The sequence below is a fragment of the Nannobrachium achirus genome, assembly GCF_963921795.1.
Source record: "Nannobrachium achirus genome assembly, chromosome: 7".
Classification (NCBI taxonomy): Eukaryota; Metazoa; Chordata; class Actinopteri; order Myctophiformes; family Myctophidae; genus Nannobrachium; species Nannobrachium achirus.
In genome coordinates, this window is record NC_137816.1 from 13787334 (window position 1) to 13804259 (window position 16926).

General features: G+C 40.1%; 2 protein-coding genes across 4 annotated transcripts in view; both read right to left on the reverse strand.

Moving 5' to 3' along the window:
• Positions 1–328: 328 nt before the first annotated feature.
• irf8 (interferon regulatory factor 8) lies at positions 329–6544 on the reverse strand. Its single transcript, XM_080729799.1, has 9 exons — positions 6487–6544; positions 6006–6182; positions 5205–5394; positions 4399–4484; positions 3899–4007; positions 2975–3022; positions 2370–2762; positions 1624–1745; positions 329–1032 (listed from the first exon to the last, which is right to left on the reverse strand). The coding sequence occupies exons 1-9, from the start codon at positions 6487–6489 to the stop codon at positions 835–837; spliced, it is 1326 nt and encodes a 441-aa protein (XP_080585925.1). The 5' UTR covers positions 6490–6544; the 3' UTR covers positions 329–834.
• Positions 6545–14010: 7466 nt separating this feature from the next.
• Positions 14011–16926, reverse strand: part of dusp22a (dual specificity phosphatase 22a) — a gene marked incomplete at its 5' end in the record, with an annotated part of 29324 nt that continues 26408 nt past the window's right edge. For all 3 annotated transcript variants that reach the window (XM_080729953.1, XM_080729955.1, XM_080729954.1), the window contains one exon: positions 14011–14606. In XM_080729953.1, coding sequence (XP_080586079.1) covers positions 14427–14606 — 180 coding nt within the window. In that variant the 3' untranslated portion in view covers positions 14011–14426. The remainder of the gene's footprint in view (positions 14607–16926) is intronic.

A 16926-nucleotide genomic window follows, 5' to 3' on the forward strand; every position in this document is an offset into this window, starting at 1 on the left:
TAGTGAAAGTAGTTACTCCACAGCACTGAGACTGTTTTACACTTTGTGTGTAGGTCCATACAGTATCAGTTTAGCTTACACTCGTTTACTTCTGTTTGTATGACAATTACACCCTGAAGCCGCTATGTGCTTTTGAACAAACTATATGAATTGCCTGTGTGGTTGAGAAATCATAAATGGTGTGTTGATTATGATATTCTTACGTAACCTTTCTATTTACCGGTAGGTCTATATATGTTTTTCCAATTTCAATGAAATAATTGAATCGAGTTGAAATGAAGCAAAATTAACAAGACCATTAGAAATCTAGACATTTATTTCAGTTCTGATAGTCAAAAGAAGTAAATAAGATGAAGTGAAACAGTGGATAGTAAAACCTATCTGTAATGTTTACAACCATGTGAATGATACCCTATATAACTTCTTCAGCTAGCATAATAACATAGTTTTCCCTGGTTTCACAGCACACACAAAAATAAACAATAAAAGTCCAATTTTCATCTAGCATGTATAAAAGACATATAGATGACAGAGATGAGATGATAAATATCATATCATAATTTTCCATTTTGAGAACTAATTCATCGTAAACCATTTTTTAAACACAGCCCTCAAACACGAAAACAAAATGTAATACTCAAAATTAATTAAGTCCATTATGCCAAAATCTGAAACAAAAAACTGTACATGTATCAATTCTTTATGCTACATTTACTCTTGAGCTTTAATAAAACTCCCCACCATAAAAAAAACAAGGACACACATTTAGACACACAAGTCTTGATTAGCACTGTACATATCCATGCTAATGAGGTCCAGTCCATTCTGGCAAACTCAGGCAGTAATGGGCACATTGTCTCTGTAGCAGCCTGTCCTTTGGGGGGCGCTGTAGCTACACAGGTCCTGGTAGATGTGGGCCATCTGGTCGTTTGCCATCTCGTCAGAGATGTCCAGACTGGGGCTGCTGCTGTAGGGCTGAGATCGCTGCAGGTTCATGGCTTCGAGCAGCTGCTGACAGTTCATGGCGGTGATCTGGATCATTGGGCAAAATCATTGTGGTGAGTGTTAGTGCAGGAAGAAAAGGGTCACGGCAATCAGTAACGCATTGAAAAAACACATACTGTAGATCAGTGGTTCTCAACCTTTTCAGGCCTTGACCCCCCAAATAATCCTATTTAAACTGGGGACCCCCCCACCCCCCCACCCTGACGAGCACTAAGAGTTGAGGCATTACATTTTGTATAACACGCTTCTATTGTGAAAATAGCAGATCTACATGCTCACAACGCCTCGCGCTGAGAGGCGTTGTGAGCATGTAGATCTGCTATTTTCACAATTTCTGCCTCTAATATTTGACAATTTGGCCAATGTTTAATTTGTCATTGGTATTAAAAAGTCCTTAAATTGTCACTTTAGAAATGTGCAGATACCCTCCATACACTTAAACCTTATGTTGGTTTGTTTACTGTTGAGTGAGAAAACAATGTTTCACATTAAGCCAATCATCTGGGGACCCCCCAAAATAATTTGGGGACCCCCCTGGGGGTCCCGACCCACAGGTTGAGAACCACTGCTGTAGATCATGATATTGTGGCAGGAAACTCGACAATAGACCGGCGTTACCTGGACAATGATTAGTTTATTCTTGGCAGAGGCGAGGTCATGGAGTTCCTCTCCAAAACACAGCGTGACGGTGGGATCAGGGGCAGGGTAGTGGCCCTGGCCCTCCTGGTACATCTGAAGAGCTGGAACAGAAGAAATGTGCATCCAAAGCTGTTTACTCTACTCAACACAAACACACGTTTGCTCCCAATAACTTTAAATGAATCTAGAGCACTGATTCTCAGAGTGGGGTCTGGGGACCCCCAGGGGGTCCTTGAGGGGGTTCTAGAGGGTCCCCCATCTAAATGAAGAACATGCAGTTTAAGCCCTATTTAGTCTTACAGCTATTCGGAAATCCTGACAAGCCTCTTATGGGGGTCCCTGGCACAAAATCTTTTTAAAATGGGGGTCCACTGACAAAAGCTTGTCCATGTTTGAGACATCTAGAGCAGTGGTTCCCAACCTTTTTTGCTCACGACCCCAAAAAGAAAGTAGACCTTTGCCCGGTACACAAACTACTGAAAATAGCAAATCTACAAGCTCACAAGCTTGTGAGCTTGTAGATCGGCTATTTCAGTACTTCTTAAACATTTGTTTTCAAATTGATTTCAAGTTTCTTTGATTCTTTTTTTATTTATTAATCATGTAATTCTTCAATTCTTTTGAAAAATTATTGAATTTGTTTTTGATTCATCGACCCAGTGTTTGTGGACCAGTGATCTAGAGGGCCTCTGACATGAAAACGTGTGGGACATCGAGAGGCTCACCATGGAGGAATCTGCGCGTGTCGAAGATCTGGACGACGGCATCCCGCTCCAGTTTACTTGGCGTGCTGCTGTAATGGGTGCCCGCTTCTCCCAGCCCGCTCCAGAACACGCGGCTCTGGCACAGCCTCTTGATGAAGATGCCCTCCTGATTGGCCCGCACCAACACGCCCCTCTCCAGGTGTCCCAGGAGCTTGCGCGTGACGTGGCGCTGGCGCTCGTGCTCAATGAGCTCCGCGGAGGGGAAGTTGATGCTCTGCATGCTGTCTGAGCTGTAGAGGGGGCTACGCATGAAATGGGAGGCCGGCGAGACCCGGCATCCGTCAGGGTGGGACGCCATCGCAGTGTGCATGAGCTTTCCACTGTAGTAAAAACTGATCATCATCTGGGAAAAGGCTGGAATATAAACAGAATATGCCGCAATTATTATATGTTTTTATTTTATTGTTCTCACACTGTTTTAGAGTCTCTTTACTACAACGATACAGCTTGTATTGTAATTGCATGTGACAAACTGTCACACGCATTAGGATATGCATGCATTAGGATCCTATAAGGATAGGTCAGATATTAATGAAAATATTCTACGGCACGATATCGGTGCATACCTGAATTCAAAGAGGCCACTGGTGAAGGATCGTGATGGACTGGGAAAGCTGTGAAACACAGAGAAGAGTATAATCTGGACTTGCTCTAAATATAAAGTGTTATGAGACATCCTATTGGCACTAAATAAAATGTACTTGACGTAGCCTCAGACCTGCTAATATATCTGCTAATTTTTTATATCAAAAGCAAAAATCTAAAATGACACAGATGCTTTCCCCGGGTTTAACAGATTAGTTGACACCATAAAACTGTGCGTGTGATGATACCGAGAGATCAAGAAACCTCCAACCACATTGTCGTGTCATTATTGTGCTACATCATCAGAAATGAAGTTTTTCTGACAACGTCTTGGCCAAGAAATAATCCTCATAGTCAGCAAAGTGCTACAGGATATTAGCCAATTCCTCCTTTTCAGAAAACAACCTCTATTTAGCAGTCACAGCTGCAGGGTCATGCCATTGAGCTTTTCCATTGCTGTTATTTTTAACCACTTAAGCTCTATACACTTAAGCCGGTCCTTTTTCACTTTACACCAAATCTCGTCACCAAAAACAGACAAACTCAACTATGATCTGTTACTGCAATTGCTATTGCTTGTTTGTTTGTTTGATTGATTGATTGAAGACTTTATTAGAAGTTTGCATAGGAAAAGGTACAGTTTCATGACGGTACAGTTCACTGGTACAAGGTCTACTAAAAGGAGATCCTAGAAAAGACTACGCTTATTTCCACAGGAAACCATTTAAGTATCTCCTATCTGTGATTTTCCCAGAATAGGGACACTTGGGTTTAAGGTTTAGTTTGTTCTCACAAGAAAGGAAGTAATCTGAGAACATTGAGAGTGATGAGGTCCCCACATTAGAGGGCAACAAGCCTTAACTGCTATCTGGAATCAGAACCCAGATAAGAGGCTGCTTCCTTACCTCCGCTGCTGTTCTGGGGCCAGTACTCTGGACTGGGTTGGATGCCATAACCTTCCTCCTGTGGGGACTGACTTCTCTTCACGATGGGTATATAATCATCACTGGATGTCTGCATGGAAAGCAACATTATTTATTTGTATACTTCTACTTGAAAGAAGAAATAAAGTTGTGTCCGCGTGTGTGCATGGCTTGTGTGTGTGTGAAGGCTCAACCGGTGATGCGTTTGACTGGATACAGTGTATGTGAAGGAAACGAAAATAAGACTGAATACCTGAAGGGGAACAGTCATAATAGAAAACAACGTTGAAAAAGAAACTCATGGGACGGCTATACTGGGGACTTTATGAATTGTCTTGGTGTTATGTTGTTCTGTGCTATTTGGTTATGTGTTTTTCTGTTGAACAGTCTGTGAAGATGACTATCGCTGAGGGGTCAATAAAAACAATTATTATTATAAAAACAAGGTCTTTAAAAAGGTCAGAAGGAAGTAACAATCTCACCTCCGCCATGCCTTCGGAGCTGCAGCAGTCCATGTCGGTGGTGTCACCACAGCTAGCTGTCACGGCCATCCCTGTGCTTTTACCAGCTAAACACAAAAGAAAAGCCCTTTATTTGTCAATGTGGAGACCAATTTGATGTTCCACTCTCCGTCTCTGACTGAACGATTCACTCAGAAGAATACTCTGAAGGCAATGTGTATTGGTTTAACCCAGTGGTTCCCAAACAGTGTCCCGTCACACACTGGCGTGCCGTTATATCCGTACTTTGTGCACACAGGTTTCCCAATACAGAGGCAAATTCTATATCGTAAGTAATGTATATATTCTAAACTTTTGATTTTAACACATTTTTGCATTTGTAATTGTAATTTGAAATTTTTACTTGCACCTGCAAAGTTTGAAAAACACTGGTTTTAACAATGCAGGATACGCGGTTCCAGTCTATGCACGGCTGGAATGCCAGTGCTGTTGGCAGGTGATTGCAGAACACTTTTTGATGTGATTGCAGAAAGAATATTATTTTTATCATTATCGTCTTTGTTGGGTGGAAACCTCGTATGCCCAAAACTGTTACTTTGCAGGATTCCAATTCAAAAGTAGCAGATCTACAAGCTCAAAACGCGGCACAAAATGGATATGCTACTTTTGATGCTTTTATTATGATCAAGTCCAGAGTTAATTTATGAAAAAAACACAAAAAATGACAATATGGAGACAAGTGGTTTCAAATTTGAGAGTGTACAAATGTAACCAAATTGATCCGTAAGTGTAGACCAAATCTGCACAAAATAGAATCACAAACTCACACAAACTTTTTTGCTCTTCCTCGGGTACGATCCGGTAAACCTTATAGGGCTCAGAGATGTCGAGCTGGGACCTGTCTGACACCTCCTCGAAGTCAGGGCTTTTATTGAGCGCACAGCGTAGCCTGGTCTTCCATGTTGCAGGTTCAGCCTTCTCCCCCTCCTTGAACTTGCCTTTAAACACAGCCCAAGCCTATTGAATGACAAATGCAACATTAGCAAACATGTTCCAAGATGGTAAAGGAGTGGAGGTTAGAGCCGACCATCATTTGATTTGTGGAAAGGCCATTGAGGCAGTATAGGGAAAACAATGTTGCATTAAGGTTGCATTTGAAAGACAAAGGAAAGAAAGATATTCACCAATAATGCAATTTATGTGTGGTGTCAAAGATGCTCACTTGCTCAGTATTTTGAAAATTGGAACTTGTAGAACAAGAAAAAAAAAGTTAATCCTATAGTTATAACTTTTTGTAAAACCCCCAAACAAGTTGTTATTTCTCCTTATTTATTGCACTTGAAAGACAAAGGAAAGAAAGAAATTCACCAATAATGCAATTTATGAGTATAAGATTGCTCACTTGCTCAGTATTTTGAAAATTGGAACTTTGTATAGAAGGAAAAAAAAGTTATAACTTTTTGTAAAATCCCCAGACAAGGTATTAGTTCTCCTATTTATCAGTGACAGTTAGTGACAACTGACAATAGGACACCAAATAACTGATGATGGCTTATAAAATGAGGCGAGCCATATGTCTCTATTTTTTATAGAACAGCTTTATTTATGACCTGCTCTGTTTGACATACCTTAAAAATGGAGGCGTCAACTTCTTGGTTGTAATCCTGCTTCCCAGCATGTTTCCAGGGGATTCGGAACATGGTGAAGGTGTCATCCTCCCACTGGAGCCCGGAGTACTGTCCACTGTGGATCTGCTCCATCAGCCACTGCTTCAGCCTGCGACCTCCCGTGCTCGAAATGGACATCTTGACATGCAGAAAAAGTACTTTATAGATTAGGCTAGTCTAGGCAGCCTAACTAAATGAACTCATGAAATCAACTTGATATAAATCAGCACATGACACTGCAGTCTGCATTAACATTTTAAGACTTTTGCGTTTCAATCAAAGCAATCTCATCAATAAATCAAATAACCACAACTAATTGTGACTTAAGTTGCGACATACGCAAGTGCTTGAAGACTAAATTAAGGCTAGTTGTTTATTTTTCCTTTCTAGCTTATTATAACATTAACAAATCAGTCAGATATCAAAACATAAAATGACTAACCATTTAGTGTGCTCTGTCTGCAGCTCTTGACCCTGTGTCCGCGGTGTTTATCCTTTAAAGACAGCCGATATAAATGCTGCTCTTGACATAAAGTGAGTCTTTACAACACTCTCATCTCCAATTAATGAAGCATGGCTGGAAGAGGATTGGACGACGTCTGGCCAATCGGTGAAGCGCCAACATTGACAAGCCCAGCCCCATCCGGCTCGTTCCTCTAACCAGGGGCATTTACAAGAAACAGCCTGATGCTTTATGGTCACTGAGCGAAGGTGTGCGTTCCACAGAACACTGGTTCCCAAACAGTGGGTCGGAACCCATTTGTGGGTCGCGCACCAATTTTATGGGTCAAGAGTAAATAAATATCCTTTTATATTTTTATGGTTTCCTATACATTTTGGTTTTAATTCTTTCAAAACAGTTAACATTTAAAAAAAAAGTTGTTCGTGAATTAAAGATAAATTCAATAAAAATTATTTCAATGAATTAGAAAACAAATGTTTAAAGAAGCAGTGAAAATAGAACTTGGCTATTTTCACTAGTTTGGGTCCCGAGCGAATGTTTAATTTCTCTTTTGGATCACGGGCTAAAACGTTTGGGAACCACTGCTTACGCAATCTCACAGACAGTCTAGTGGGGCTGTTAAGCTCATTATATGGAAGGTATTGTGCATTTTATGATAGAAGCATGAAACTTTCTACAGTGTTTCTATATACTATGAAGTTTGTTTTCAGACGTGGAACCACTTCTGAATTGACCTCTGTGGCCCCCGAAATCCAAGATGTCCGTCCAAAAAAGTGTTTTTACCTTTATAACTCCAAATGCATTGATTTTAAGACCCATAAATGTATTAAAGTTGAATATAAAATCAGGCATTGCGGACATTTTGGTACCAGGTACGTGTCTGTATCCATTTCAGTTCTTGAGATACAGCATATAGGTACACCTGAGTCTGTAAAAGCACCTATATGTTGTATCTCAAAAACTGTAATAGATACAGACACATACTTGGTACCAAAATATCCGCAATGCCCAATATTCAACTATAATATGTTTATGGGTCTTAAAATCAATGCTTTTGGAGTAATAAAGGAAAAAACACTTTTTTGGACGGACATCTTTGATTTCGGGGGCCGCCATCTTTGATTTTCATGTGGCTCGGCTTCTTAAATCAAAAAGTGGCCTCCAAAGATGATGTGTACCAATTTTCACGCCTGTACTATGAGGCAAGACTCCTGATCAAGATCTAATTCTTCATTGTCAGTTTCTTCATTGTCAAATTAGTTTTTGTACCAAGCTGCACAGGCACATCCATATGCTCCACTGAGACAGAGACAATGCCCTATACTGCACTGGTTTACACTTGCCTGTAAGTGGAAACCAGTGCACAAACTGTTCCAAGCATCTGGCCTGAAGAGGTTCTTAAGTTTAAAGCTGGGGGACCAACCTGCCTTCTACCATGTGCCAGCCACAATTCATTGGTGAGGGCTTTGGATACCCTTGTTGATAGTGGATCCTCACTGTATACTTAAAAGTGGTAAAATCAGATTTTGCTGCTATAATGTTGAGTGAATTTCCAAACGTATTACTGCTTATGTGGTAGTGAAATGAAAATGCAAGTAGCAAAGCAAATATTAGTTGATGCTGGCAAAAGCGATAATGAATATAATTGTCTTTGGGTGTGATGGAGGATATGGCTGATTCTGTGTGTGCAGTCATACCTGGTTGTCAGGGGGCCAAAGTTGATATTGACTTGACCTAAGATAACACCTCCTGGTTGTATTCTCACAAATCAGTACTGACCATTTATTTTAAATTTGCTGCAATAATGTTGAGCAAAGTTGCTATGTAAATGTACTGCTAATGTGGTAATGTAATGAAAATGCAGGAAGCAAAGCTAATATTAGTTGATGCTGGCAAGAGTAATGGTGAATATTATTTCAAGAGCATGATGCCCTTTGCTGCTTATGATCACAGACATGAGACAGTTATAAACCGTTGGTCCATCACCTACAATGAAGGTGTTTGTGCAACCTTGGCAGAGGATACCAGATCATGTTTTGGACTGACACATGATGATGAAGACACCAAGAATCAAAAGATATCACATCTTCCAATAGGAGAATGTTTATGATCTAGTGTCTAGTGTCTGGTGATGTTGATTCAGAAGATACACTGAAGGACCTTGGAAATGCTGCATTCTGGCAAGAAAATTATCACTTAATTTGTTGGGAACCAACTGGTCACAAAGAATAAAGACTTCCACGAAAGACTTCCACGACAGCCTCTTCAAAAACATCCTCAAGCCTCTACAGTGCAGAGTGCTCTCACCAGTTCACTATAGGAAAAAAGAGAGCCTGGAAATTGTTCCAGCCCTCAACTTCTCCATAACTTTGGTGAGGATGAAGTACCAAGTACAGCTACTATCTTAATCTTATCATTATTATTATTATTATTATTATTACTACTATCTCATTGGCAGTTTGTATGCACACTCTATGACCCCAAATCAACAGCAAATCAATTCATGCAGTTTCTGTGGCCTGTTTTGAAAACTGAAAGCCAATATTGATACAATGCCGCCAACAAGTGATGCCCTGACTCTGCACATCATGAGGACCCACTATCAACAAGGGTATCCAAAGCCCTCACCAATGAATTGTGGCTGGCACATGGCAGAAGGCATGTTGGTCCCCCAGCTTTAAACTTAAGAACCTCTTCAGGCCAGATGCTTGGAACAGTTTGTGCACTGGTTTCCACTTACAGGCCAGTGTAAACCAGTGCAGTATAGGGCATTGTCTCTGTCATAAAAGAGGGCTTTACTGAAGTGGAGCATATGGATGTGCCTGTGCAGCTTGTTACAAAAACGAATTTGACAATGAAAAAACTGACAATGAAGAATTAGATCTTGATCAGGAGTCTTGCCTCATTGTACAGGAAATAATAAGAGCAATCGTTCACTCGGTGATACAAGCTTGAAAATTGGTACACATCATCTTTGGAGGCCACTCTTTGATTTAAGAATCCGAGCCATGTGAAAATCAAAGATGTCCGTCCAAAAAAGTGCTTTTTCCTTTATAACTCCAAAAGCATTGGTTTTAAGACCCATAAACATATTATAGTTGAATATAGAGTTGGGCATTGCGGATATTTTGGTACCAAGTATGTGTCTGTATCTATTACAGTTTTTGAGATACAACATAGAGGTACTTTTACAGACTCAGGTGTACCTATATGCTGTATCTCAAGAACTGAAATGGATACAGACACGTACCTGGTACCAAAATGTCCGCAATGCCTGATTTTATATTCAACTTTAATACATTTATGGGTCTTAAAATCAATGCATTTGGAGTTATAAAGGTAAAAACACTTTTTTGGACGGACATCTTGGATTTCAGGGGCCGCAAAGGTCAATTCAGAAGTGGTTCCACGTCTGAAAACAAACTTCATAGTATATAGAAACACTGTAGAAAGTTTCATGCTTCTATCATAAAGTGCACAATTGGTTTGGTTAACCGCCCCACTAGTCAGATGGTGTAGTTAGTAGCAGATCTAACTGTTGACATTATAGCCTACTAAAATAAGAGCATCTTGCATACAGTAAGCTATGCTGAATCTTTCAATGTTATGAGATACATAAAGTGGTTCCTCTGTAAATAAGTCGCAAAGCTTACTAGGATCTCCTTTTAGTTGACCTTGTAGGCCTACCAGTGATTTGTGCTGTAATGAAACTGTACTTTTTTCTATTGCAAACTGCTAATAAACTCTTCAATCAATCAATCAATCAATCAATCAATCAATCAATAGTAGCTAGTTCTTAAAGAATAAATACGCTCGCATAGTGTGCTTTGACCAGGCAGCATTATACTTACTCCACAGATATATTTTACATCCACATGACATTTCACATATAGGTTAAGGCGTAGTCCTATGCTTCATACACAAAAGATAGGACCTCGAGAAGCAGAGACCCTTATATCTAGCTAGATAGCGTGTCACTTTCATTTTCAGTATTTGAACTGTTCCACAATCAATAGCCTAATCATTATCCATTTCCTCCCTTTTGTAAGGGTGTCCCTTTCAAACTTGTTAAATAAACACCTGGTCTGACCTTAAAACAAAATGGAAGTGTTGTAATACTATCTGGCATTTGAAAAGCATTTGTCAATATAATCTTAAATACATGTATTTATTTGAGAGACAAGATAGTGGCCTATGTGGACCAAAATAAACAAATGAAACTGAGCCATTTCTCCCATGGTGAAAATATCATACATTCTGTGAGCATACTGTACATGATTCTACTTTGAAAGTAGTCAGTGTCAGTGGCTCTTCTATTGTGGTGTGCTAAATGAAAAAATAAATGGAGAACATTTCTGTGCTTCAGAAGGAGACATCTTCACCTGACAGCATTATATGGAGATTTATGCTTAAATAAAAAAAGGACAAACAATTAAATGTATCTACTGCATATTGCCATATAGCTACATTTGTCACATGGGAGGAAATATACATATTGCAGTCAAATTTGGAGAGACAAATTTCTTATATGAACATGATAGGCCTATATTTCCATAATCTCGATTTCAGTCACTTTATAGATGTCAACATAAAAATAAATTACAAATAGTATATTTTCAGTGTATTTTTTTTATCTACAAAACATTCAACTTTATTCAGGTTGCAAAAAGTTTTGAATTGTTTTGATCCTTGGAAATGGCTTGTTCTGTGACCCAAGATAAGTTATATTATACTCATATTGTCTTATTATAATATATTTTCTCCTGTACTGCAACACAATCAGTGGGCAAACCAACATGTAAAAATCCTTTGACAAAATGCTTTCTGTTAACTGTTGGTAGTGGTACAATACATTGAAGGTGAAAGTGAAAGGGAGTCCTTTATTTATATTCATTGTTAATGATTAGCAATCAGAATCGCACACATTGATAATATAATGTTTAGGTAATCACAGGAGAATATTAGAAAATATAACGAGACAAAATAACCACAAGGCCATCTCAGTTGTGCCATCATGATCAGAACAATGTCAGTGGAAAAGTTACAACTCCCATCTTCCATTCATATGATGTTGGTCTGTGTTGTCATTTCTGCATGCAACAGTAGACACCTTTTACAGACCACAAATCCATTGACAGCACATGCTTTGCTGTTGCACAATATCAGCCATTGTGAAATCTCACAAATCTGAGTAGTGTGCTCTGTGCTGGGATTCTGTCTCTCTGCCAATATCTCTTTAACTTGGATTTATTTGTGAAAATGCATTTATAGATTTGGACTTTTACAATGAATTAGTTCCCTTTTGGTCATGTTCATGTTAAAGATAAAAAATAAAAATAAAACTTTACACAAGTTGTGAAAAACAGCTTTTTTCCACACTGGCGATTTCTCCTGTGACATATCTTTCAATAACTGAAAAAGTGGATACTGGGGTTAGGTCACATGACATGCACTCTTGTGTCTGATAAATCTGTGGGCTATGCTTACCTGTGAGATGTAAGGAGACGTAGCACAAACAAAAGCCAAACTGAAGCAGTGATGCTTAATTTATACTCAGCCGTACAAGCGGCACCTCCGTACAAGTACAGAATATATCAGGCTTAAGGCAACTGACTTTTTGTGTTGATGCTTGATGATCTATTCTTGTCAACTACTGTATTGTACTACTCTCTCAAGTTTGTCTTCATGAATTATTTACTGTACACATACTGTAGCACTAGAAATCAGCTCATGACAGAATACATATTTGGTTTCATGAATATATTTACCAGTAAGACTCCCTAATCGGGAGATAAGCGACCGTTGGTCGCTTATCTCCATAAATAGGCCAAAAAGTAGTTTGTGCAAAATCGTCCTGATGGTGGCGCTAGATGGGACAGATGCGTTGTGATTACATGACTGTAGAGATACTGTGTACTGGTGTGCATGATTTTAGGGCAAAATCTGTAGGAGCAGGGTGACTGTAGAGATACTGTGTAGTGGTTTGTGTGATTTTAGGGCAAATTCTGTAGGAGCAGTGTCCAAAAATGTGTTTTTTAAAAATCAGCCAGATGGTGGCGCTAGATGGGACAGATGCATTTCTAGAAGTCTTCAAATCTTGTGTGTTGTCTTCATTGAGTTTGGGAGAAATGCCAATACTAGCATGCAAGATGCAAGCTCTCCTGCTAAAAGTAGACACACCCACAGGCAGATCTTGATAGTGGACCCAGGTCTGTTTATTTAAGCATGGAGGCTCATCCTTCCTGGACTCCCTGGTGTGAAGGGGTGTGTGTGTGTGTGTGTGTGTGTGTGTGTGTGTGTGTGTGTGTGTGTGTGTGTGTGTGTGTGTGTGTGTGAGAGAGAGAGGACAGTGGCAACATTCCTTGCCACTTGGCAGGTCACACATTATGTTTGAGAGAGAGAGAGAGAGTGTGTGTGTGTGTGTGTGTGTGTGTGTGTGTGTGTGTGTGTGTGTGTGTGTGTGTGTGTGACACAGAGAGAGCAGCCCCGTTGGGGTGGTCATTTGGTCATTTTTGCACATTTGGTAATTTTGTACCCCTGGGGGTCCCCCAGGGACCTGGGGGTCCCCGAAACTCCGGGGGTCCTTGGAGGTTGTAGTTTGGCAGGCAAGGAGTGTGTGTGCAAAATCTGGCATGGATCGGGGCAACGGTTGCAGAGATATGAGCAGGGCAAAAGTGTGACGTGTGACGTGTGACAGAGGGAGTGACGGAGGGACAGCCGGTGGAGGTTTGGATAGTGTGCAAGTAACTGCGACCTACGGTCGCAATTAGCATTTACATAATTTGGCAATCAAAAGTGTGCAATTTCTTCAGAAAAGCAGATACTGTGATGAAACACATATATTATATATACTGTATATAAAAACATTGCACCAGTGAATTTAACATAATTTACCCCAAAAAAGGTTGAAAAAGATCAATTACAAGTGTTTCAGTAAAATCAGGCAGACTTTAGACTTTGAACTGCAGAGATGCTTTATGTTGTGGTACAGCTGTTAATGGCAGACACTTTACTTGGCTCACTTTTTCCATTGTTGAGCCAACTTGATGTTGTTTTAGCTAAATGAGTCACCTTGTTATGGCTGTCACATTGCATGTTGTAGTAAGTATAAAAAGTGTGAGAAGCAAATCGAAAGTGTCTGAGGTGTTTAAAAGTAAGGCTTAAGTGAGCACACTGCTCCTACTGTGGCTGTACATGGGACGTCCTCTTAATGCCAGAGATTCTGGAGCCCATTTCTAAATCTACACATACACAGTTACGTCATCACTGTTTCTGCTGTGCAGCTCTTAAAAAAAGATCTGAACAGATTTCAGTGAATCTTGCCCCTTCAGACTTTTTCGTTTTTTTTTTTTTTGAACAAAAGCCTCGGAATTAAGTAGGACAGGGGTCTTCAATGTTTTCAGGCCAAGGACCCCTTAGTTGAGAGAGAGATGAAGCAGCCCCCCCCCCCCCACACACACACACACACACACACACACACACACACACACACACACACACACACACACACACACACACAACCTTTTCATAGTTTCCATATTGTTTCATTGTTTGACAGCACAATCATCAGTGTATTTTGGATTCATGTAAATTTGTTTTACTCAATACGTCAATTCACTCAATACGTAGTCTGCTCTTTTTCCCCTCTACACCAAACCTCTTTTCCGAAAATAGGCGATCTACAAGCTCACAACGCCTCGCAGCGCGAGGCGTTGTGAACTTGTAGATCCGCTATTTTTGGCCAAAGTTAGGCTTCAAGTGGTTAACATAAAATATAAAGGAAAAAAGTTTTGGAGGACCCCCTGCAGTAACTCTGAGGACCCTCTAGGACTAGGGGTCCCGGACCCCCTGTTGAAGACCCTTGAAGTATTTGAACTTGGGCACAGAATAATGTTGGCAGGACTATAGGAACCAGTCGCTCAGCTCTCGCCCTTGGGCTCATCGGGGTCATACGGTAAGGCACCTACGGGTCGGCTCCTCAGGACCCTCCTGAGGCCCTCCTGCTCCTGCTGCTCTATGTACTGGCTCAGCAGGGCCCCCACCTGCTCCTGGTCCTTGAATGGACTCTGAGGGAAAGTGTCCCGTAGCCATACTCTGTACTGTAGACAAGAACATAACACACACAAATGCAACTCATTAGCCTTGATACATGTTTTATCCTGGTATTTTGAGCTTTTGTATAGCTCTCATTTTGGACAACTGTGTTCTTTAATTGTACTGTAGACAAGAACATAACACACACAAATGCAACTCATTAGCCTTGATACATGTTTTATCCTGGTATTTTGAGCTTTTGTATAGCTCTCATTTTGGACAACTGTGTTCTTTAATTGACTTTTCTTTTTAGAAACAAAACAAAACGGTCAGGGTTCCCACACATTTTTACCAATTCATTTCCAAAACTTTTCCAGAATATTTAACCCAATTTCCAGGACTATATAACAATAATTCAGGCCACTTACTCCTATGTGCAATGCCTAAAGACAGGTAGTGTATGCCAGTGGTTCTCAACCTTTTCAGGCCGTGACCCCCGAAATAATCATGTTTTAACTGGGGACACGGCACCCTGACGAGCACTAAGAGTTGAGGAATTTTGTATAAGACGGTTCTATTGTGAAAATAGCAGATCTACATACTCACAACGCCTTGCGTTCACAATTTCTGCCTCTAATATTTGACAATTTGGCCCATGTTTAATTTGTCAGTTCAGAGGTATTAACAAAATCAATAACCAAAGACAATGCATAGCTATTTTTTCCAGGACCTTCCAGGACCCTTGATCAATTCCCAAACTTTTCCAGTACTGGAAAAATATTTTTCTAATTTCAAAATATTTCCAGGAATCTCATGACCGTGGGAACCCTGAACGGTGTTGCCAGAGGATACCTCTAACATTTTATGCATCCCAAACTATTGCATACAGTAATACAGTATATAAAAGTTAGAGCTGTAAATATGAAAAGAATGGCAAATACAAGTCAGGTTTCCCTCCGCTGTTGTTAAATCACATGGGGTGATCATGTAAAGTCAGTCTTTCTTTTACTCGTTCAGTTAACATTTCAAGATTGAAGCCTTGCTTCATCTGTCACGGTGATTGTGGGCTGTTTATCGCCGAGGTCATGAATTCCTGAAATCCCACAACATTGTGCACAAACTAATTTAGTCTGCTGAGGCCCTTAGGTCCAAAGAAAAATAAATGAACCACAAAGTTAAAATGAGCTTGCTAGTGTTAAAACAAAATCAGCGCGTTTCTTCTTCGGGTCAGTGAAAAAAGATCCAGGAAGTGAGATGTTGTGCAACACAGCAGAAAACAACGCAGATGTTTCTCAACTTTTAAGATTTAGATTAGATTAGATTAGACTAGATTTAGATTAGATTAGATTAGATTAGACTAGATTTAGCTTAGACTAGACTAGACTAGATTAGAGTTTCTTGTCCAAGGGGGGATGTTTGTTTTCACAGCCTGTTCAACAAACAAACACTTAAGGCAGGGGTTCCCAAACTTTTTTGTCTCAGGGCACGCCATAAATATGTTTTTTAATCCGAGGCACCCCTACATTATAATTTTCACTCCCAGCACCTTATATTTATAGCATATCGTTGATGTCGGGTGGAAACCTTGTATGTCCAAAACCGTTCGTTTTGTATTTATCACCTATAAAATGTACTTAACTAGTGAAAACAGCAGATCTACAAGCACACAACTTGTAGATCGGCTGTTTTCACTAGTTTTGTGTGACAGAGGTTTCTGCCTGACAGTAATGATATTTTAGTGATTATGCTGCGAGGAAAAGGTTGAGATAATAGCCATTTTGTTTAGAACTGACTGAAAATAACTATGTACTTCAAGTTTAAATGATACTAAATATTTTTTCAAGTGTCCAAATAAATTCAAAATATTATCAAATGTTCTCGCGGCACCCCTGGAATGCCGTCGCGGCACCCCAGGGTGCCCCGTCACCCACTTTGAAAACCCCTGACTTAAGGAACAGTAATAGAATCTCCAAAATAAAATCCTAACCCAAGTCTGCAAGGCAGTTTGTTAGCTGCTATGGCAGAGTGGACAAAACTCCTTCTACATGTTTCAGATCTCAAAGTTCTACATCTCTGTCCAGATGGCATTATTGTAAAGTGTAGATTGAGGGAGTTGTCAGTGTCATTGGCTATTTTGAGTGCTAGGCAGGTGATGGCTCTGTCCATGTCTGAGAGATTGGGTGTAAGTTTGGAGGCAGTATGTGTGCTGCCGGTAAGTTTGTTTTTGTTGGAGATGGTCAATATCTTTTTTAAGGTATGGGGAACTGGATGGGTATGTTTGGTTGAAGTGTGTGTTTAGCTATTCTCATAGCAAGTTTACATCAGTGTTTTTTTCCGAGGTCACCTAGTTTGATACATTAGGGACCCCCATTTGATATGATTTGT